This window comes from Pelobates fuscus, chromosome 7 (assembly GCF_036172605.1).
Source record: "Pelobates fuscus isolate aPelFus1 chromosome 7, aPelFus1.pri, whole genome shotgun sequence".
NCBI classification, from domain to species: Eukaryota; Metazoa; Chordata; class Amphibia; order Anura; family Pelobatidae; genus Pelobates; species Pelobates fuscus.
Window position 1 is genome coordinate 62,991,068 of NC_086323.1, and position 23,955 is coordinate 63,015,022.

General features: G+C 37.4%; 1 protein-coding gene across 1 annotated transcript in view; it reads left to right on the forward strand.

Annotated features, from left to right (window-relative positions):
* PLPPR4 (phospholipid phosphatase related 4) overlaps window positions 1–23,955 on the forward strand; it is a 99,696-nt gene that overhangs the window by 63,080 nt on the left and 12,661 nt on the right. Inside the window, exons 2-5 of the mRNA XM_063428345.1 lie at window positions 3,248–3,433; window positions 12,540–12,669; window positions 14,639–14,834; window positions 19,910–19,967. Of these exons, the coding sequence (XP_063284415.1) occupies window positions 3,248–3,433; window positions 12,540–12,669; window positions 14,639–14,834; window positions 19,910–19,967 (570 nt within the window). The remainder of the gene's footprint in view (window positions 1–3,247; window positions 3,434–12,539; window positions 12,670–14,638; window positions 14,835–19,909; window positions 19,968–23,955) is intronic.

Genomic DNA, 23,955 nt, shown 5'->3' on the forward strand with positions numbered 1-23,955 from the left:
CCCTTCACTTCAGCGTGTTAGCATCTAATGATGGCTTGAGTTATGGTTGCTGAGGACATGGTTGGTGCGTCAGGACCCTGTAATTGGAATTACAGTCATTTGTGTACTTATCTAGGCATTGAAGATGACATAAACTATGCATGTAGATAGGCATAGTGCTTACATGTACTCAAACAGAATATATTTTTTCCAATAGAATGTATTGAGAGTTTGAAATTGTGAATTTCTCTTTTTATCATGACACCTAGATGAAAGAGGGGGGCGGGGGGGGTTAGACAGAAAACAACAGGTGGTATGTTTTACCATCTAGTATGGTTACCAGGTGGTACTCAGTGTGTATTATCTCCTATTAATTTTAATGAGGAAAGCTGAGACTTTCTGCTACCGATATTTACCATTACATAATTGGTTGTGAAGAGACTGCCATTTTAGTGACTACCAACTTGTAAATGAGGACTCTGTTAGAACTCGCTGGCTAAACAGTGGTTTGTAGTGAATTGAAAAATGCAGGTACAATGACTAATTTTGAAAAATGTTCCAACTGAAACGTAGTCACAATGTAGTTATTTAGAGTGAATTTATGGTTGTTTAGTGAATAAAGTATTGTTTTGTTATGCATTGTAGAGTTTCATTAACAAAAGAGAAGTTTTGCCTTAAACATGTAGACTTTGATATTCTAAATAGCAGTGAAACAGATGTAGCATCTTAAAATAAGTTATACTCCATTTAAAGATCTTTGATATTTGCTGTCATGCTTGTGAGCTGGCTTTTGTGCATGACTTAACTCAACCAGTTTTGTTATTTTCCTAAATAAAGTGCTGGCTTTCCATGATTCATTTTTTAAATTATAGCTACAGAATTGGAAACATTATCACTGCTTGCAACTACAAATATAAAACTGTAAAAAAATAAATAAAAATAATACATACTGAGTTCTTACAGCTTTGTGGTAAGTAACACTTTTGTCTATTTTGTGCCACATCATGTAATTAAAGAAAATTGGTCCCCATACACTGAGAAAAATCAATCAGCTCTTTATAACATGCATAAATAATTCAATTTAAAAAACTATATATATGTATGTATGTATATATGTATATATATATATATATATATACACATATATATACACACACAAAGCTGTGTGAGGGTGCTGTTAGTGTGATGTGTGTGTGAGGGTGCTGGTAGTGTACTATGTGGGTGAGGGTGTTTGTGTGTGCGTGCTTGTGAGGGTGCTGTGAATGTACTGTGTGTCAGGGTGCTGTTTGTGTGTGCACTTGTGAGGGTGCTGTAAATGTACTGTGTGTGAGGGTGCTGTTTGTGTGTGAGGGTACTGGTAGTGTACTGTGTGTGTGTGTTTGTTAGGGTCCTGTTTGTGTTTGTGAGGGTACTGTTAGTGTGCTGTGTGAGTGTGCTGTTTGTGTAATGTGTGTGAGGGTGCTGTGTGTTTGTGAGGGTGCTGTGTGTGTGGGTGCTGTATGTGTGTGTGGGTGCTGTATGTGTGTTGGTGCTGTCTATGTGTGTTGGTGCTGTGTATGTGTGTGGGTGATGTGTATGTGTGTAGGTGCTGTGTATGTCTGTGGGTGCTGTGTTTGTGTGTGGGTGCAGTGTATGTGTGTGGGTGCTGTGTATGTCTGTGTGTGCTGTGTATGTGTGTGGGTGCTGTGTATGTGTGTGTGCTGTGTATGTGTGTGGGTGATTGTGGGGGGTGGAGGTGGGGGTACATTATTTAATATCCCCCCTCCCTTCTTACTTTATGTAGGGAGGGGGGATCCTTTCTTGCTGCCTTCCCTGGTGGTCCAGTGGAGGTGGGGGCAGATCAGTTAATATCCCCCCTCCCTTCTTACATTATGCCTGTGATGGGGGATCCTTTCTGCTGCTGCCATCCCTGGTGGTCCAGTGGAGCGTGAACTCTAGCCCCGCAGGGCTAGAGTTCACTCACGCGAGATCTGAGCGTTGCCGCGGTAACGCTCAGATCTCGCGAGAGGAACCCGGCGGAGCTGCTGGCAATAGCTCCCCGAGTCCTCTCCTGCCTCCCTCCCTGCCTGTGAGCCGGTGAGGGGAGGCTGAGAGCAGAGCCGGCGCTCGGATAGCGCCGGCTCTGCATGAGCCGGTAGGGGAGATCCTGAGATCTCCCCTGCCGGTCTCAATACATAGGCGTGCCGCGGGGATTAGGGTGTGCCCAGGCACACCCGGCACACACCGTGCTCACGCCTATGAGCTTAACTTGATTGGGAATATCCAGGCCCTGAAAAAAGATTTAAAAAAAAAACAGAACCCCCAGGCGACTAGACGTTTAACCCCTTAAGGACACATGACGTGTGTGACATGTCATTATTCCCTTTTATTCCAGAAGTTTGGTCCTTAAGGGGTTAAAAGCCCTTGACCACCTTCCAATACATATTCCTACATACTCCCTCTCTCTAACAAATAATATGTAGGGGTACGCAAATATAAATAGAAAAAACGAAACTGGTTGAAGATCATTTTTAATATTCTTTTTGCCCATACAAATGTCAAAAAAAGAACATAATTCTAATAACTCAACAAACTTAAGGAAATAATGAATTACCTAAGTTGTAAAAAAAAAAAGAAAAATGTACTCCAAAAAATTACACCTTTACCTTACAGCATGAATGACTGGAGGGCTTCACATTCACACATGAAGATTCTGTTGTGTTACATATTCAGTCCAAGCATTGTTTGGCTTGTTAATCTATTTACATTTTTTTTTTGCAATAAACTCCTCCAATCCTCTTTAACCCCTTAAGAAAACATGACATGTGTGACATGTCATGATTCCCTTTTATTCCAGAAGTGTGGTCCTTAAGGGGTTAAACGGCAAACCCATCACAGATCAGGAAAACACTCCACCACAAAGTAGTCTTCTCATACTGGTGTATTCAGTTTTATGGCTGCATGAGTTTTTGGAAATCAAAATATTATTAGAAGCGAAAGAGAGATCTGAATATTCTGCACCATAGCCTTTGCAATGAAGCAGAATGTTTATGGTTCAAACAGTCAACCATTAAATGGAACAATATAAGACTATTTTTAAGGAATACTATAAGCACCAAAACCCTTATAGCGTAATGATGCCTTGAATTGCATAGAATTGATCCATATTATTTCAGCCAGTTTTGCTCTATTACCTTTAACTAAATGCCTTTATTTGTATTTGAGTGTCAATTTCTGTTTACATTTTTTTTAATTTAATATGTTTTTTTTTTTCATTTTTATCTTTTAGCTACCTATTCTGGCATCATCAGTTGTTAGCCTCTACTTTCTGGAGCTTACAGATGTTTTTAAACCAGTTCAGTCAGGGTTCAGTTGTTATGACAGAAGTCTCAGCATGCCCTATATTGAACCTAGCCAGGAGACCATTCCATTCCTCATGCTCCTCTGTTTGGCATTTGCTGGACCAGCAGCAACAGTAAGTACCAAATGGGTTTGTAATTTTGATGAACTATTCAATGCTTCTGCCTATTATAATCAATGCATTGTACTATTTAAATGTGCAGATAAATTAGTTAACAATAATGAAACGATTCATTCATGTTTACAAGTGTAACATATCCCATTTCAATTTATTTTGTATGACAAGCATCAAAAATCCACAAGGTTATCCACTAAACTAAGTATTTCAGATTCAGCCAAGGAATTGTAAATTGCAACTTGGCTCCCATATCTATGCATAGCCTTTCTGCAATGAGACTTGAACTATGCAAACTTGTCTCTCAAAACTTCTAGATCTGTGTCAATAGCAGGCAGACCTACACTATTTGTTAATGATGATATTTTATTTTTAAAAAAGTGCCGCGGTCTACAGGGTGATGCAGGCAGTAGAGAATCCTATCCAAGTTGACCCCTAACTCCATACCCTACATAACTTCCTGCTAAACCAACCCTTGATTAGTATAAATATCTGGCAGATCTTTTTTTTTTCTTTTTCTTTTTTTTTTTTTTTACCATAGTTGCATTGTCTTTAAGTAATTCAATTTTCAAAAAATCACTAAAACATCTGGATTTCTAACAAATACTGCTAAGAGTTGAATGAAGGATTTTAAAATGTGGTCTCTCTTAAAGAAGTGACTAAGAAACCATTACTTCTATACAATAAGGACTTTTTTTTAAAGATATGCTTCTACAGAAAAGCTCATTGTGAAAATGCAAAACTACATCTCTACATAGAACAAAGTAAAAGGGAATGTATAGCAACATAAAAGACTACACAAAGTCAATATTATTAACTCCAAAATGATGGTTTCCTATTTTTTACTGAAGTACCACAAAAGTGGATAGGATCCATATCAGTCAGATTCTTTAAGTATAATATCATTTGTAAAAAAATATCTTTCATACCTCAAAAAAATCTTTCATACCTATAAAATAAATGTAGTCCAACTGCAAGTAAATCTGACCACAATTTGCTGACCTTTGACATAAGCACACCCCATACCCACATAATACCACCCTCAAAACATCAGTCTCTTAGAAAAAAACATTGTCTTGACTTCTTCCTCTGTTCTATGCCCACTCGCACTGCTATGCCAGAAGAGATCTCTGCTTCAGTTCTCCTGCCCCACCACCTGTTCCCTTGATCCACATCTTTCACACTCAATCTCTCATTCTCCTCTGGCATATTTCCAATTTCTTTCCCTAGCTATTTCTCTTTTCTAAAACTATCTCTGCTTGTGTTCCCCAAGGATCTACCCTTAGTTCCCTACTGTTATTGATATATGCTGCCTGCCTTGGTAACTTATTCGCTACTTTGGCTTCCAATATCATTTCTATACTGATGTCACACAGATCTATCTGTCCTCTCCTGATCTCTCGCTGTCCCTCTTGATTTGTGTCTCTGACTGCCTCTCTGCTATATCTAACTGGATGGTTGCTCAGTTACTTAAAAGGATACTATAAGTGCGAGTAATACAAAGCTGTATTCCTGGTACTATAGCTCCCTCCTCCCTTGCCCCCCAACCCACCACCACGGTAAAGAAAGGGCTAAAACCCCTTATTTGCTTAGCTTATGCCAGCGCTGATGTCCTTCAGCGCTGGGTATGCGGCTCCACATCCTCCGACATCCCATGATGAGCGGGAGCTAAAACGCATGCTCGATATATGACACGCGCGCATTAGACCTCCTTTGATACAAGTAAGAAACGTAAAGGGACACTATAGTCACCAGAACAACTACAGCTTATTGTAGTTGTTATGGTGAGTATAGTCAGTTCCGGCAGGCTTTTTAATGTAAACACTGCCTTTTACATTACAGTCTAGGAATACCTCTAGTGGCCATTCCTCAGATGGATACTAGAAGTGCGTCCTGGGTCAGCGCTGCACAGTATGCAGCACTGACATTCAGCATCTCCATGCTCTGCATGAAGATGCTGAAAGTTCCCCATAGAGATGTATTGATTTAATGCATCTCTATGAGGAGATACTTATTGGACAGGGTGGCGTTTGGCTCCACCACCAGCCCATCTCCTATGGGAAAGCATTGTGATTGGCTGAGATCATCAATTCTAATTTTGTCAGCCAAGGACGTGGTTTGGGGCAAGGAGCCCTGCTTGGTGCATGAAAAAGTTGGTTTTAGAACTATAGTGTCAGAAATACATCTGTGTTCCTAAAACTATAGTGCCCCTTAAACTGTTTGAAAAATACCAAAGGTGCGATTTCAGCTCACTACAGCCAAATATAATCACTATTGTCTGTTTTTACACTTTTGTAACCTTCATACGTTAGACAGCTCTTGGTGAACATATTGATGACAGAGACTGGTCTCCTCTAGAACAATTGCCTGTGCTACACCAAAGTAGAATTTAAACTTGTGCATTGCAAAAACATTTAGGACAATTAAAGTTTTAATCCATGTGGCATTTTGGTTTGTCCAAATCTCATCCATGTAATCATTTCAGACAAAATAATTTGAAACCCAATTTGTCAAATGTGCAAGGGTTTACCATGTGGCAACTGGCAGCCCTTGCTATTAAATGACAAAAATTAAAATGTTAAGAAGATAGATAAAAAGATTTTAAAAACCTATAGCATTCAAGCCCCTTTTGCACCCAACTTCCATGATGTCTACTATACAGTTAATGTGTTACTTCTTAATCAGCAACGCATTTGATACAACTATTTTGATTTAAACTTGCTCTTCTTTTACTGTGTATTCATGATAATTACTTGTCAAATTGTTCACATTGCATTGTTATTGCTCTGAGCTTGTCAGTGTTGCTATCATTAATGAAATGTTTAATTGCAAAAATGATTATGTATGCTTATTTCATTGTTTAATACACAGGTACAGCAGAAGGGACAAAAAGAAATCAACTAAAATGTGTTTTGTGGAACACAAAGACTAAAACACCTAAGATATTTTTGTTCTTCTCATCTTTTTGTTCTACCCATCCCTGCTGTATCTAGAATTGAAACAATTGAATAATGCATGAATAATAATTAATATTGTTTTTGCATGGGATTTTTTGAATTGGTTCAATATTTGCAAAAAGCTCTATTCATTATTTCTAGAATGAACGCAGATGTTACTGGGGTATCGAGGGATTATAATTGGGCTAATTACACGATAACCCCACTTTAAGAATATTACACATGTGGCCTGCCTAAATAACAGTAGACTTGAAATAACTTTTATATTGTTTAGTCTGTTTGTTGTCTCCAGCCAATTCCTTCACCAAGATACCACTCCTTTTTATTTATCGGATACATTTTCTGGAAATAAAATATCCAATATATGCTGTGCATTGTGTGGGAATGCATTTGCTTGTGCACAAAGAATACTTTGTAAAACAAGCAAACATATTTGGAAGGTAATTTTACGTGATTTTGTTATGCATATTTTCCTGCCTTGATTTAAAAGGCTACAGTCATGACAAATTATATGATCAACAGATTCTTGAAGACTTTGGTAAATAATTTTGTAGTTGCTCATTTTTATGCGTGCAAATGTCTAATTACGGTTAGTTTTAAAAATTAAAATACTAATAAAAAAAACATAAAGCTATAATGGTATATATCTGTCTGGTTTATAAAGATGGACAATACTGTTGTGTGACAGTTTATTTGCTGGATTTTGGATCTGTTTGGCCTTAAAGGGAAACTGTACTCACCGAAAATACAGCTTATTTTCCTCCCAAACTAAATTCTACCCATCCCCTGCACCTCTGTAACCCCCCTTGCAAGACATATAAACTTCAATAAATATTATAATTCTTACCTTATTTCCAGCGCCACGTCACACATCCATCCTCCGTCGTCTACACCCCCTTCCGCGTCATCCTATCAGCTGACCCACTCTCCTTCCCTCCGCCAATGAGCTCATACTCATTGGGAATCATTGGGAAGCAAGAGCGCATGCGCATCTAACGCAGCGCCCCGCCCCTCGCACGCTTCACGCAGAGATTCATTGAATCCCCTTGTGAAGCTGCATTAGACCCACGTGATGTGCGACGTCCTCATACAGTGCGTGGGGGCGTCGCACGTCGTAACTCACCTTTCCTCTCCTATGGATGCGGAAGCACCATCTAGCGGCTAGGTAAGAGAAGGCAGCTGGAGGTGGGATTTTCAATTTAACCAAAACACTGCGGTTTAGCAAAAACCACAGTGTTTTGACAAACTTGGTTAAGGGTAGAGGGCCAAGGCACCCAGACCACTCAAATGAGATGAAGTGGTCTGGGTGCCTAGAGTGTCCCTTTAAAACACCAGGTCTGCCATGTTGTTTCCAGAACTTTGGGCCAAACAGCTGTTCTTTAAATTAGAGACATGGCATGTACTTCAACAAACCCGCTAAGTCAGAGGCAATGGTTATTATCCATTCACTATATTGGTTGTACCAATTCTTTCCATTCTGACCACTTTCATGGCTATAGTCACTACCATATTGTCCAAGACTTCTTATTTTTTTGTTTATCTTCACAGGAGAGTAACGAGGAAGATATCAAGGCAAGGGGAGGGTGATAGGCCCTATGTACAATCATACAAAATTAATAGAAAAATAAATAAACAGTGCCTGATTTATTTTCCTTACAATAGTTTATCTTTTTGCACGAAATAGGGGTTTTTCTAACAGTTGCTTTTGTGAGTAATCAAGTTTTCTTTTATTAGATTGTTTTTTTATGTTTATTTTTTAGAAAGTAGAAAAACATGGTTCTAGTTTTAAAAATGTATAATCAGGTAGAAATCAAGGCAGACTGGAAGCATAGAAACATGCTTTTCATGAAGGCATCACTGAAAATTGTAATATTAAAAACAAATAAATAAATTGCTTCGAAATACATACCGGTATCATTGGTTTCTGCCATGAAATACATATCTTGGTAATACTGTACTTTTTTTATGATGTCTGACTACATTGCACTTGTATTACTATATAATGTATTGTGATTTATTTTCCTGATTTAAATAAATATATTTTTTGGGAAAAATACATATAATTGAACAGAAACGCATATAATTGGAATTAATTACGTAGTGTTATATAAATGTACTATTAAAGCGGCACTGTCATACCGAACTTACCTTTCCCCAATTGATTACTCTTCTCTCCCTCTCTCAGGATCTGTTCTTCATTTCTTCCTGTCTGCTCTAGTTTTCTTTAAAAATTAAGACAAAGTAGGGACTATTTCTCTTATGGAGGTTTCCTATGCCATGACCAGCTATGACCAGGAGCAAAGTGTGCTTTGTTTCCGGTGGTCAGAGCAATTTTCCCACAATCCTTAGCTTTCCTCCCTGTTCCCACAATGCTTCCTGCCAGTATTGCTGAACGTCCTATCATTTAGACAGAATGTCATCAAAACTGCTGAATTCTGTACTAACAGAATAAGAACAGTTTCTCCATTCATGTTAGAACGCAATTCGGGACTTTGTTCATATCGGAATTTTATTTGAATGAATGAAAGTCTGATCCTATTCGTGCTGTGGCTGCATCTTGCAGCCGCTTAGTAGATAACTCCCTAATTCCCACGGTATCAGAGAGCTATCTACCAAAAGGCTGAAAGACCTAAATTGGGAAAGTTCCAAAGAACTTTCCCACGCTGTGTAAAATGACACAGAGCACTCTAATTGGTTAGATTCCAAACCCACCAATCAGAGTGTTATGAGTCAAATTACACAGCGTGGGAAAATTCCAAAGAACTTTCTCACGATGTGTAAAATGACACAGAGCACTCTGATTGATTAGATTCCAAGTCCACCAATCAGAGTGTTATGAGTCCAATTACACAGCGTGGGGAAATTCCAAAGAACCTTCCCACGCTGTGTAAAATGACACAGAGCACTCTGATTGGTTAGATTCCAAGCCCACCAATCAGAGTGTTATGAGTCAAATGACACAGCGTGGGAAAATTCCAAAGAACTTTCCAATGCTGTGTAAAATGACAAAGAGCACTCTGATTGGCTTAAACCAACCAATCAGAGTGTTCTTAGCCTAATTGCAGGGTGGGGCAAGGCTTTATCAGTCTGTGCGGAGCCCTCCATGGGTGAAGATGGTTAAAAAAATTATCATCTGTTTTTTTGTTTTTTCGTCTGGTTTTTTTTTGCGCTTGGGTTTTTAATTTTATTTTAAGTTCAACAGATGTAATGGTTTTTTATTTGGTCTTTTTTTGGGCTGAAAAATGAAGATTTTAGAAGAAAGAAGACATCAGATGGTAAGTTTTATTTTTATTTACAGGTTAGTTATATTATTCCCCCCTCACTATTTTTAGGGTGAGGGGGTAGGTAGGGGATAGTTTTTATTTGGGTGGCGGCATGGGTGACTAGAGACTTGGGGACCCCTAGTCACCTTTGAAGGGGGGGATTTGTCTTAGGGCCCCCACCCGCCGCCAAGGGGTGGGAGCTGGGGGGAGAGGACAGTAGGTCCCCCCATCGTGATTTATAGCCTCCACCCACCATGCAGGGGTGGGGGCCTGTGCAGTGGGTGGGGGCCAGAGGGAAGGACAGTAGGTCCCCCTCCTCATTATCTTTATGCCCCCCCTCATTATCTTTATGGCCCCCACCCAACGTTCAGGGGTGGGGGCAGAGGGGAGGACAGTAGGTCCCCCTCCATTGTGATTTATGGCCCCCACCCACCATGCAGGGGGGTGGGGGGGCTAGTAGGGGCAACAGGCTGCTCACTGTTTAGTAGACATGCCCCTACTCGCGGTATAGCAAGTAGGGGCATTCGGGAGATTTTATTCTCATTTATGCTAATATGGGGGTCATATTGACCCCCATAGAGTGAGGGGGGACATGGGGGGCTTAGGAAGTGGCGGGGAGCAGTGCTCCCTGCCGCTTCTATCTTTACATATTACAAGGAGGGAGCTGCGCGCCAGTAGCTCCCTCCTTGTAATAAACAGAACGAACAAACGAACACTTATATTCAGTTTTTGTTTGTTCGTCAGACATTTCTAGTCATTCATTCGGCTTTCTGACGAATGAACAGATGAAATTCCCGTTCGCATGCCCAGGTGTTTAAGTGGGCATGTACGGGAATCTCACAGCGCTATCTAGTGTGGGCAGATGACATGTCCCACAGGGACTTCCTCTACCCACGCAAAGATGGTGGTGCCCTGAATATAGATCAGGGCAGAAAACAAAGTAAAAAAATAGGTAATATGGGGGGCTTAGGGGCATTTGGGGGTGACCAGGGGGTCAGTTAGATGTAGTGGAGTCGGGAGGGGGGTTAAAAAAAAGACGTGATTCGGCCATGACAGTGCCGCTTTAAATAATACGATTATTTATTAAGATTAATATCAGGGTACTACTGTACTTTGTTTTATGATGTCTGACTAAAACTGCACGTGTCTTATTACATAACGTAATGTGAATTCATTTGTTAATGTAAATACAAATATTCATATAAAATCAATCTAAAAGGAATTGATTGCAGGAGCATTTATATGTATAAAATGTTAAATATGTATGTTAAATGATATAAATATAGAATTATGTACTACGATTATATATTATTTTAAATAATAAGAATATCCTGATTTTCCCATTGGGATGGTGACTTTGTAGGTGGGCTATTTTATGTATGTTTTTCGACATGCAATTAACTCTTTATATTAGGACAATGAAGAGCATTAATGTGCCCATCTTCCTCAGAATGTTTCTATTTCTAAAACATCAATCTTAAAGGGATACTATAAACACAGACCAAGCTTAGCTTAATGGAGTGGTTTTGGTGTATAGATTATGTCCTTGCAGTCTAAATGCCCAATTATCTGCCATTTAAGGGTTAAATCACTCTGTTTATGTAGTCCTAGTCATGCCTCCCCTTAATATGACCTACACAGTCTTGCTACACATTTCCTGTAAAGAGATATCTAATGTTTAAACTTATCTCATGTTCTGTTAATAGCCAGCATGAACATTTTGTGTGTAATTAGAGCTCAATGAACACATCCAGAGATAAAAATTCACAAAGTAAACACACTGTACTGATTTAAAATGAAAGCATTTTTTTCATGGTGGCTGTCTGAGTCACAGGCAGGGGAGGAGGGACTAAGGCTGCATAAACAGAAACACTGTGTGATTTAAGGACTAAATGGCAGATAATTGAGCAGTGAGACTGCAGCATGATCTATACACTCAAACCGCTTCATTAGGCAAAAGTTGTTTTGTTGCTTAGAGTATCCCTTTAACCTGACATAACACATGTGAAATGTTCTATACTTCTTGGAGATGCCGGTTAGGTTACTTCAAAGTATCCCAAGGCTGCATATTCCCAACTGTCTCAGCACAAATGACCTATACATTACAAAAGGTCAAACTATTTGTTTTATTTTTCAATTTCTAGTATTAACTTTTGCTGAAACCTGTATTGACAAACTGACATATTTAAACATCTGCATGTTTATTTTAGAGGTTTTATCATGTTTTTTACATTTTGTTATTGCTCTCCCTTGTTGTTCTACATGACTTCATTTACTCCTCTTGTGGTGTCTCCATGATACAAGATGCGCGCACCTGACATTTTTTTTTAGAATTACTTATGATGAATATGCTCAAAGTGTACATAATCTATTTTCTATTTTACACTATATTAAAATAAATAAAGCTCATTAAAAGCAATTATATTGTTTTCTCTGACTGCTCTACCCAAAATATGCTTTAAAGTGCTCAGGTTTTATTTGACCTGCTCTATCCACATCATTTATTAAGTATTTTAACTGCCATGTTGTAAACTAGTGGCTCTCAAACCAGTCTGAAAGGTCTGCCAGTAGTTCACAATTTAGGACTTGCACAACTTTAGCTGTGAAGCGTTCAGACATAGATTTCTGTTAAACAGCAATTTAATTCAGGTTGATCAATTTAAATAATTAAACCTAACTGAACCTATTTTGGTAAACAGATATCTAAAATGGATATCTAAAAATATGCCCAAGCTTACAGGCTCACCTCTAATTTTGGCTGTAACCATTGGTTGCCCAAGAAGACTTGTTTGAGAAGCACAGTTATTTGACAGATGTCGACAGCAATTTTACCCATGTGATATTTTTTTTATTAATATAATCTTTTGCTACATTCTTTTCTCTTAGATTATGGTAGGCGAAGGTGTCCTTTACTGTTGCCTCTCTAAAAGAAAAAATGGCATTGGAGCCGAAGCTAATATAAATGCAGGAGGATGTAACTTCAACTCCTTCCTGAGAAGAGCTGTCCGATTCATAGGTAGGAATAACGAGCAGATATACTCAAGCGCACACACAAACAAAAGTAAAAGAAAACAAACTTGAACATTTTTATTAAATTGTTATTGCACCAGCAGGATTTAAATACTTTATTAGCACAGCAGTTTGTCCATTAGTTTGTTGTTTATGTGTAATTGTATGTGGGTCATGATGTAATTGCTGAACTCACTTTTGTCTTATTAAGGTCAAATGGTTTCATAATGACTTAAATAAGATGAATCGATTTACCTTAAATAGTCCTGCTTCTCAGATTTCTTTTTTCACCAAATATAACTTTTAATGATAATTATTTTCACTTTAATAGTTTTTTCAAAGACTGAAAATACGTTCGAGAATATGGTTACATCACGAGAATGTTAGCTTAAATAATAATTTCTGAAATATATCAACTATGGTAATGTATCACGGAGCACAGAAAACATCCTTAAAGAATTACAATCTAAGATTAAATCGAAATATGGCAAATGGTTTTAAAATGTGTAGACTCCACCAATGTGTGTGATTAGTCTGTTTCATACTTGCAAATTGGCTATTTGAAAGAAGATGTGTTTCAGCACAGTACCTTAAGAAATTGTAAAACCTGCAGCATGAAGCATAAAGGGTCTGTTGACTTATTTGCAAAATTGTAAATGTAGAGATTTGTGAAAAAAAATACAAAAATATAAGAATTTTAATGTTGATCTATAAATGTTTTGTACAAGATTCAGTGGAGCACATAAAAATGTGCATAAAACTTAATACACTTAGTGCAAACAAGGAATATATATACTGTATTTTTACATATCCTTGAACATCTAATGTTGTGTAAACCTTTAAGAAAAAAATTAAAAACAGAAATAGAGCAGTACCCTTATGCACACAAGTGTGATATACACATAAATTGGAACATTCACATATTCCAGAGCTATAACCTAGCTCTGGGATTTATTTGCCTGTAGGTCCGTGTAGGCGACCTGCCCTTTTTCTTGATGGAGAGTAGTTTAGGAGTTTTCTTGTGTATTCAGAAGAAGTATGCAGTATCTCAAGGAAAGAGATGTATATATAGTGTGATACCGTTTGTAACAAATATTTTCATATAAATAGGTAAAATACTCACAAGCCTGGAGCCAACTAATTAGCTCAGTTGAACAGCAGAGTATAGTTGGGGATCATACCACCCTTAGTTGTAGAATGCAGGAACATTGGTGGTAAAAAAAATAGAAAATAAATAAAAGTATAAACTTTAAAAAGTATATACTTTATTAGAACTTACAATTAAAATATCAAATAGTAATATAAATAGTCCCAGAGATGTGTTTCGCCGGAATGCAGACTGCACCAGAATGAAGAAAACTCCTAAACTACTATCATAAAGAAAAAGGGGCAGGTCGCCTAAACGGACCTACAGGCAAATAACTCCCAGAGCTAGGCCATAGCTCTGGAAAATGTGAGTGTTCCAATTTATGTGTATATCACACTTGGGTACATAAGGGTACTGCACTATTTCTGTTTTTTCTTAAAGGTATACACAACATTGGATGTTCAAGGATATGTAAAGATACAGTATATATATATATATATATATATATATATATATATATATTCCTTGTTTGCACTACGTGTACTATTAAGTTGTATGCACATATTTAAGCGCACCACTGAATCTGGTACAAAAAATTATGTCTTTGATGTTATTTTTGGAGAATTGCACATTACAATGTGGTAGCAGCTAAGAGATTAATTTTTTTGAGCACAGTCACAGTCACAGTCGATATAACACTTGCACTTTAATAAGCTCTCATATACATCAACTGTGTGATCTATACATTTGTCTACAATTTTTTTAAGGTCAGCCACTGAATTGTGAATTCACTGTGAATACAAAGTGAATTTCAAATTTTAGGCTAAAATAGTTGAAATAAAAACACATCTGACTTAAGTGTTTATTTGTAACAATTTTTACTTCTTAGGAGTCCACGTATTTGGTCTCTGCTCTACTGCTCTCATTACTGACATTATCCAGCTATCCACTGGTTACCAAACACCATATTTCCTGACTGTCTGCAAACCTAACTATACTTCTTTAAATGTATCCTGCAAAGAAAATCCGTATGTGCTAGAAGACATTTGTTCTGGTTCAGATACTGCAGTCATAAATGCTGGAAGGTGAGAATGAAAATTAAAAAGACATCATATTTGTATTGTTTTTTTCACTGAATAGGGAATGATGTGGAGTTCAAAAACAAGTTTAGGTCAAAAAAGCCCAGTCTGAAATTTAGGTTTAAGCCTAGAGTTATAAAAATGTGTGCTTCAGTCCACTACAACTGCTTTTTGGTACATAATCCCCACTGTGTTTAGTTGATTTTATGATAAATACAGATTTAAAAATTAAGATATTAGCATTTGTAGGCGTATTATTTTTGTATTTTGGCAAACGTACTTAAACTAGTACAGGGCAGAAATCCACCATAACTTACATATGTCATTACAAATGAAGCCTATGTCACTGTCATATTAAACAGGTCCCAAACAAGGACACTTCAGAATTAAAATATCTAGACTGTGCAATTCAGCTAAAAAATGAAAAAATGAAAAAACAGATGACCACTAAATGATTATTTATAGTAGAGGCTTAAATTAATGTCTGTGGTTAATTTGCTGTAATATCATTGGGCTGACAGGAGACATCAAGATTTTCAACACAGAGCTCCCTTATGGATAAAACAAGTCGATGTTTAGGGAATCTGGTCCTACATGCGGAAAATAAGAAGTCACTGTTGTAGTCATGGATTATAATGAGCATGAAGAGCAAGCATACAGAAAGCTGAATGCTTAGTGTTGCTTGACAAGATCTCGAGAACTTGACATTGGCACATGGGCAGACTTAATTTTTTTTTGCCAGTATCCCACCACCTCCCTAAGATGCATGCAAAGCTTAGATACAGGACCACAGGATAGCCTATAGTTGCAGAAACTGGTTCTACAATATGAGTGGTTAGCCAAACTTTGTTTTCTCAATCTTTAGTATTTTTAGGATATCCTCTTACACCAAACACCAAACGTATTTGGAAACTTTGAAGGATGTAAGGTGGACTAGAAAGAGTAGAATTGTCCCTCTTTCTGTGATGTCACTATATTCTGCAATACTCAATGACAAGGGCTTTCATGCTATACCTTGACAAATATAGAACTTAGTATGTTTTCTTAAAATATTTAATTTTTAGATCAGTGAAATATTTTCTCATTCATAATTTTATGTTTATACAAAACTTGATACGTACACAAATATTATGAAGCTATATACGTATTTGACCTAAAAAAAAAAGCAGAAGAAACAATAATGGTGCAATACAGTTTATACAATATGTGAGTGACGTGTGATCTTATGTGATTACACTCACATTTAATTGAGCTATCTCAGATCTCTGCTGTTTCAGCGCATGGACGGAACAATCCCCGTCTAAGGATATATGGTGGTATTGGCCTCCTGGTGGCTCAAATGAAGTGCAGTGTGCAGTACATATATAGGAGTAAATACAGAAAAAATGCTCCAATGGTGAAATAACTATTCATAAATATAAAGTAGATAAAAAGTATAACGTACTCACATTTACCAGAGCAGAACTTGATCTGGTATATACAGCGTTGGTGGTATAATCCCCACCTAGGAATATGATGGTACCAGGAAAAGAAAGTGTAAATTTAAATATAAAATACACTCTTTATTAACCAAACAAAAAGCAATAAGAACAATAAAAATATGCTCAAGGAGTCCCACTTTACGCGTTTCGCCTCTTCAAAGGCTTCTTCAGAAGTGTGGCATCATTCTCATAAAGTTCTGTTTTTATAGGCAGTCTATAAGTGCAAATAACTTCCGGGTGTGGTAATTGGCATTTCCTGTAACCATATACCAACAACGCTGTATATACCAGAGCAAGTTCTGCTCTGGTAAATGTGAGTATGTTATACTTTTTATCTACTTTATATTTATAAATATTTATTTCACCATTGGAGCATTTTTTCTGTATTCACTCGTATATATGTACTGCACATTGCACTTCATTTGAGCCATCTGGACGCCTATACCACCATATATCCTTAGACGGGGATTGTTCCACCCATGCGCTGAAACAGCTGAGCTCTGAGATAGCGCAATTAAATGTGAGTGTAATCACATAAGATCACACGTCACTCACATATTGTATATACTTTATTGCACCATTATTGTTTCTTCTGCTCTTTTTTTGTTCTTTTTCTACCTTCCATTACTCACAAGGTTTGGGATTCCTTGTATTAGTTACTGCAGCCCGCTTTCACTTTGTATCATTTTGCAGTGAGCGCCTATTACCCTTTCTTTATAATTTTGTTTGATTAATAGTTTTATATCCAAAGGTATAGGACTAAGCTAGTTATGTAGTTCATGCACACCTTCTGATATCTATATATAGGTTGGTGGAAAGATTATCACATCATTGGAGATCTTTGATACAGGAAATTATATCCTTTTTTTAAAATGACTGTGGGATGGATCAGAACAAATATTATAGATATTTATCAAAGAATCTCTTAATTAGTTGAAGCTTTGCTTTTGTTTTGCATACACAATGACTTAGAGTGTTAATCAATATGGAACCATATGGTTTTGCCTCATAATAAGGGGCCATTTGGACTTTAGTGAATAACCTTGTTAAGGTTGTTCCTGTCTTCAAATTTTGGTATTTAGTATTAAGGATAATGTGGTTGTACAGGCGGGTCTGGCAAAAGTGCGACAAAGGCAGTACTGCAGTAAGGGGCCTAGTCAAATACTGGATCCTGATTTTGGCACTTTTACATTTTGTGACGCATTGGTGAGAAAGCATGCCCTAATGATCTGGCCCTCCCTCCAACAGCAATACTTACCCTCCTTTCCGATCCCAATTGGGGGATAATGTATAAAATTATAAAACAATGTTTTGGAATTGCAAACATTTGGGAGAACATCCCTTTCTCAAGTCTAAAGCATTTCTGAACAAAACCGACACATATAATCCAAAGTTAAGTTATGATACTGAGGTTAGAGTGACATAAGACATAGGTATGATAGAAAATAGACACCATTCTCACAGAGTGTTGTAAATATTTTGTGTAGGGATCACAGATTGAGAGGGGGGGGGACAAGCAAACACTGCAGGAGATAGTATTAGAAGGAGGAGAGTTAACAAAATAATAATAATAATAATAATAATAATAATAATAATAATAATAATGTGCATGCATTCCTAATCTGTTTAATTATTTTTATAAATTAAAAACTGTGTAAAAACTGAAATGTGCAAGCCCTGTAACTTTCCAAAACACCATAAAACCTGTACATGGGGGCATCATTGTACTCGAGGGACATGAAAGCATAAAAATCGTTGTATTTTATTGCAGTAAAAGCTAACAGTATTATGACATTCACAGTTAAAATACCATGCAGAACTTGGAAAAATAACAAAATGTATTCATTTTTCATATGTTAGATTTTATTCATATTAAATTGTTTCATATATAAATATTTGATTTGAAATGAAAAGTCCTATTTCTCCTGAACAAAATGATATATAATAAGTGTGGGTGCACTTAATATGAAAGAGGTAAACTATGGTTGAACATATCTATGGATCAAATTCTAGATATTATATTGGTTTAACACTTGGTTAAAGGAACACTATCGAGTCAGGAACACAAACATGTATTTCTGACCCTATAGTGTTAAAACCACTATTTAAGTGGCTTTGCCCCGTTAGCCCCCTTAGAAAGTGTTAAAACGCATATTTTTTTTCCAGCGCCGCGCAAGTCCATCGGCACTGGCCCCGCACTTGATGTAACTACATAAATATATTTATAAAAGACAACAAATACAGGGTGCGCTAAGTAGAACAATGGGAGATAATCAAGATAGCACGAGCAACACAGAAATGGAGAAGTGCCAACTTGCAATTTAAAGAGCTAGGTAAAACAACATACAGTGGTATTTAATACTCCCCACATGTAGGATATTACTGGACAATTGGAGGTGTCTTCTCAAGATTCCTTATACCAGCTCAGATAAACGTGAGCATATAAATACATAAAAGAGGGAAATACACAATGCGTTTCGCCAAACAGTAGGCTTTATCAAGTGTAGACTCTACACTTGATAAAGCCTACTGTTTGGCAAAACGCTTTGTGTATTTTATATTACTCTGTTTTAATCAAAGTATTTTGTGACTACCACTTGCCTATGGTCAGTACAATTACTTTATATGTTGCTGTTTTATCCTGGCTGATTTTTACCATTTTTAAAGATCCAGTACTGCAAAAGAAATCCTTGGTGGGGATTATTCCACCTACGCCTGGTTCATAGAGCAGTGTGGTTGCTCTGAACACTGTAAGTGTTGCCCTCTCTTGTGATTTTATTTTCATAAGACCGGCACTGCAAGCATTGCTAGAAGGACATCGTACATGTGGGGAGTTTAAATACCACTGTATGCTGTTTTACTCAGAGCTGGTTATAGCTCTTCAAATTGTAAGTTAGCACTCTTAAGACCTCAGTGTTGCCTGTTGTTGCAGTATCATCTACGTTATTGCACCATTGGGTCTTTCCCTCTTTTATGTATTTTATATGCTGACGTTTATCTGAGATGGTGTAAGGAATCTTGAGAAGACACCTCCAATTGTCCAGTAATATCCTACATGTGGGGAGTATTAAATACCACTGTATGCTGTTTTACCTAGAGCTGGGCATAGCTCTTTAAATTGTAAATTGGCACTTCTCCATTTCTGTGTTGCTCATGATCAATTTCTCATAATGGTTTTTCACTATTGGTCTCCGTTCTCTGCTTTTGTATTCCATATTCGACCATTGAGAATTCAAAGCAAGAACAAAAGAATATTCACCCAAGGTCTACATTGTATCTATAAAAGACTTTTATTTTTATTTCTATCTTGATTATCTCCCATTGTTCTACTTAGCGCATCCTGTATTTGTTGTCTTTTGTTCTCTCCATTTTCTGAAGGGTCTGAGGATTACCCTTCCCTTCAGGCGTGCAGCTTTATCTCCCCATGTGATCAGTACTGCAGCGCTGTTCCTTCCACATTTTTTTTCATAAATATATTTATGTATGTATAGCTACGGCATCTATTTAAATTATTGATCAATTGATACTTGATAACTGTTCAAATGTAAATGGTTGATTGATCTTTTGTTAACTATCATATGTTTTATCCCCTCCCGACAGGAAGTCATTCCCCTCCCAACATGCTACCTTAGCCGCATTTGCAGCTGTTTACATTTCTGTAAGTAGAACATATTGCTAATGGTTTTAATTAAAGAGGGTGGGACATACGAAATGTTTTACAGGAAAGTGTTAAATCCACAAGAATATTCCACTGGTGTTCAGAAAGATTGCTTCCAATTTAAAATGTACAATCACTATTTACATGCATGGTTAAACATTCAGTACAGAGTGAGATACTGTAATATTTTCATTTACTTGACATGCTCACAGATTATACAGAGTTGTACAGTGTAAAAGAGATGTGTTTTTATAAAGTGTATCTACTGTGAAGGGTATGCATTGCTAATACATCTAGGCAACAATAGCTCTACATGTGATGTTGTTCTATGACTGTGAGCAACATTCTAAATATCAGAGGAAAACTTCTTCAACTACAGCTTGGGCATTGTTTGTTGGTTGCTAGTGACCCAAAATAGTGATACAAACTAAAGCAGAGAACATATAGCTCAATAAATAACGAGGGGCTATTCTCTCATTAGGACAATGTTTTCCATCTTTGCTATGTGTTCTCATTCAAACAAATACAACTACATTTACAACTTTTAGGAGGTGAATTCCTGTTCAACTGATGATATTTGCTATGCTTAAATTGGATTGTTTTTTTGGTACTGTGCAAATTAAATGCCCCTCTTACCCGAGAAGCATTGCAGAATAACACATTGATTGACACAAGGATAAGCTTTTAACTGTGCTGAAAATACATCTGATTCACTCCTACATAGAGAACAACTCAAGCAAGAGAGGCAGGCAGCCAAACGAGCAGAACCATCAATTAATTCTTCAGGGAACGCAATCGCATTCTGCCCACTCCCACACATTAACACACTGCATGTCAGAGGGGAACGCGACTTACAAATGAAATGTTTGCAATACCAGGTCTAGAAATATAAGTTTAAGAAACGATACTCACAGGCAGGTGGAGCAGGGGTGCTGGGTTCATCTCCAGCACTCACAGTGTTAAATTCACAACGCACTCATCTTATTGTTGAGACAGAAAACCCCTCAAAGATGCTAAGGGCTTTAATAAATGTAGGCTGGAGAAAATAGAGAATTTTATTATTTCATTAAAATGAATACGTTTTGTTCTTGAATTGATACGTATCTTGAATTGATACGTAGCAATGGCTCTTTATATAGACCATACATGTGCATCATTATATGTGTTTTTGTTTATGCTAGAATTTGGGTAAATAACTAAATGTTTTTGTATGGAAGTCATGAACGTTAAACTAAATAATGAGTTTCAGAGTTTAAATGAATATTGTGCCAGTTAGAATAACACACATATAATAAACAGAAGGAGGAGTATAATATGTTTTTTGTAATGGCAAATAGAGGCATCTTAAAACATACCATTTCCATTGTTTATGATTATTCTGTGTCTCTTTCTGCACACTTTTACTATAGTAACTATGATTTATAAATTTATCATAAATTTGTATACACAACTACTGAGACCTAAAATGAAGTGAATAAATATCAGTTATCTCAATAATTTTCAGCTGCAAGTTGCTTTAAAGGAAAAAACATACATCTATTTATGTTTTACAACGTACGGCGAGTCTCTGCCAACACTGATTAAGCCATATGTGATTTATGAAAGCTCCATGCATAGAACCATACGTAGAAAATCCAGAATCTTTGTAATATTCATGATAGCATATACATTTTTAAACGGTACAATATTGCACTCCTTATTCGCTCACTTGAGGAAGAACAAAATGCTTTAGGGATTTGCAAACTCTCTGGCCTTTCACTTGTAATTTCTTTCATTCTGGTATGACACATTAATGTAAGAGTTTGTTTTTACTCTGAAGATCTTTGAGGGGCAGCCTTTTTTTTCCATTTTATGATGTTACTTCCAGTTTACATTTAAGTTTTTACTATTTCCAGTGTAATCACGGACTGTCTACTAACAAATGAACGTTCCCTAGCCCATGCTTCCATGCCAAAAGCATGAGTTAGATGTCATTTAGGTTATGGAGAGGGGACATGAAACACATTCATTGCTATGTGCTTCTACATCCTTATACACATACACACTGACTCCGTGGCAGAATTAATGTAGAGAAGGCCCTGGTGCAAGATCTTTTTTTGCCCCCTTCCATCGCAATTGTGGCCAAAAGGTGGATCCCCACTTGTCGTACAATTCCCACAATGCTTTGCCAGCTTTGGAATCTACCATTTGCCCATCCTTGCAGGACAGTATTTAGTACTGAGCAGTGTTTGTATGTAAGCATGTATTTGTATGGAGTATGTGTGTGTCGATGCAGGAGGGTGTGTTTGTGTGTAGTGTTGGCATTTGAATCTAGTTATTTGCTTTTATGTTGTCTTGCCGTTTGAAAGCACTGGTGTATTTGTGTAGAGTGGTTGTTTTTTAATGTAGGGGGTGTGTTTGTATGTAGATTTGATGTTTAAATGCAGGCGTATATTTGTGTGTAGTGTTGTTTTCTGAATGCAGGGGTGTGTTTACACATAATGTTGATGTTTTAATACAGAGCAGTGTTAATATGTAGTGTTGATGTTTAAATGCAGGGGTATATTTGTGTGTAGGGTTAGCATTTGAATGCTGGGATGTATGCTCATATACACATGCACTGTCACAGACACACACTGATATACACACAATGACACACATGCAGATAGACATATACACTCACTGACACACATGCAGATACATAGACACAAAGATACAAACATGCAAACACACAGACACACTGACACACATGCTGGTCAAAATGTACACATTTTCAGCCACCCCTCTGTTTGCTACGTTTTGGATGCAGGAGCATGGCCTCCTTGGGGGCAAGTTAGATCTGCTGGCTGAAGCTGTGTGTAGTCAGAGGCTGGCTCTCCCAGTTCATTCCCCTCTCCTCTGTTCCCCTTCTGGTCAGCTCAATGTCTGTAGCTGGGAGGACATGACAGGAAGGGACCCGGTTATTTTGTTAAATAATTCCAGCCCATGACCGGGTCAACGAAGACACATATGCCCATCAGGTGTCCCTGAGTGCATCAAGCATCGGCCTTGATGCTTCACTTCTGATAGTTCATCCACTGCATATTTCACTAAGTTAATCTATCACCTTACAAAAAGCTGCAATGTAAATGTTTGTCAGTTTTGTTTTTGAAATATGTTGCACTACATCAAAATGAAGAGCAAACTAATTTTCGTGCACCCAAACTGTCTTGATTTCGGCAGGATGACGCCAGTTTGGGGCTTTGATATTGTTGTCCTGATTTCATTTCTTGGTGTCCTTCATTTAGGTATACCCAGGAACTGACACCAGTCAGCACAACACGAGTGTATCAAAGATTCTCTCACGCTGTGCTGATGGCAGAAGGATCATGCAGAAATCTCTTTATCAGCACTATCTCCATGATCTGCCCTGAGTGAGACTGGCAGGAGGTCATCTCTGAGCTGTCATGACCTTTTCGATAGGACTACCTGTTTTGGGTGTCACCCTCCCCCATCTCATTTGCATGTGTCCAAATGTTGGGAGGCATGTAAATCTAGTTATGCTTTGTACAGTCTAGCAAAGCATTCAATAGAATAGGATGTTGGCTATCATTATTGTTCACTTATGCACAGAAAGACTCTAGAAAAAAAATTCACAGATCACAAACAAATCCTTGCACACAATTGTGTTGTTATTCCTCTTCGTGTTTCTGTGTAGTTTCTGCTTATCACTACCTAACATATGAGCTAATAAAAGCAGCTCAAGATAACACATTCTTGATAATAATGTATCTATCAACATCAGAATAGTATTTGCTCTGTTAACTGTGGCATAGGGAACTTTTTGTACATGTGTACGTGATATTTTCATCAAGTATCTTTATTTCATGCAATTTCGGAGCAAAAGGTAAGAGCTGCCCTCAAAACACAATTTAACCACAAACATCAGATAAATTCAAGTGTGCGTCAGATGTAACAAATGTAGGTTAGAAGTGCCGCGATTCGTTACATAATTTCTGTCTATGCACAT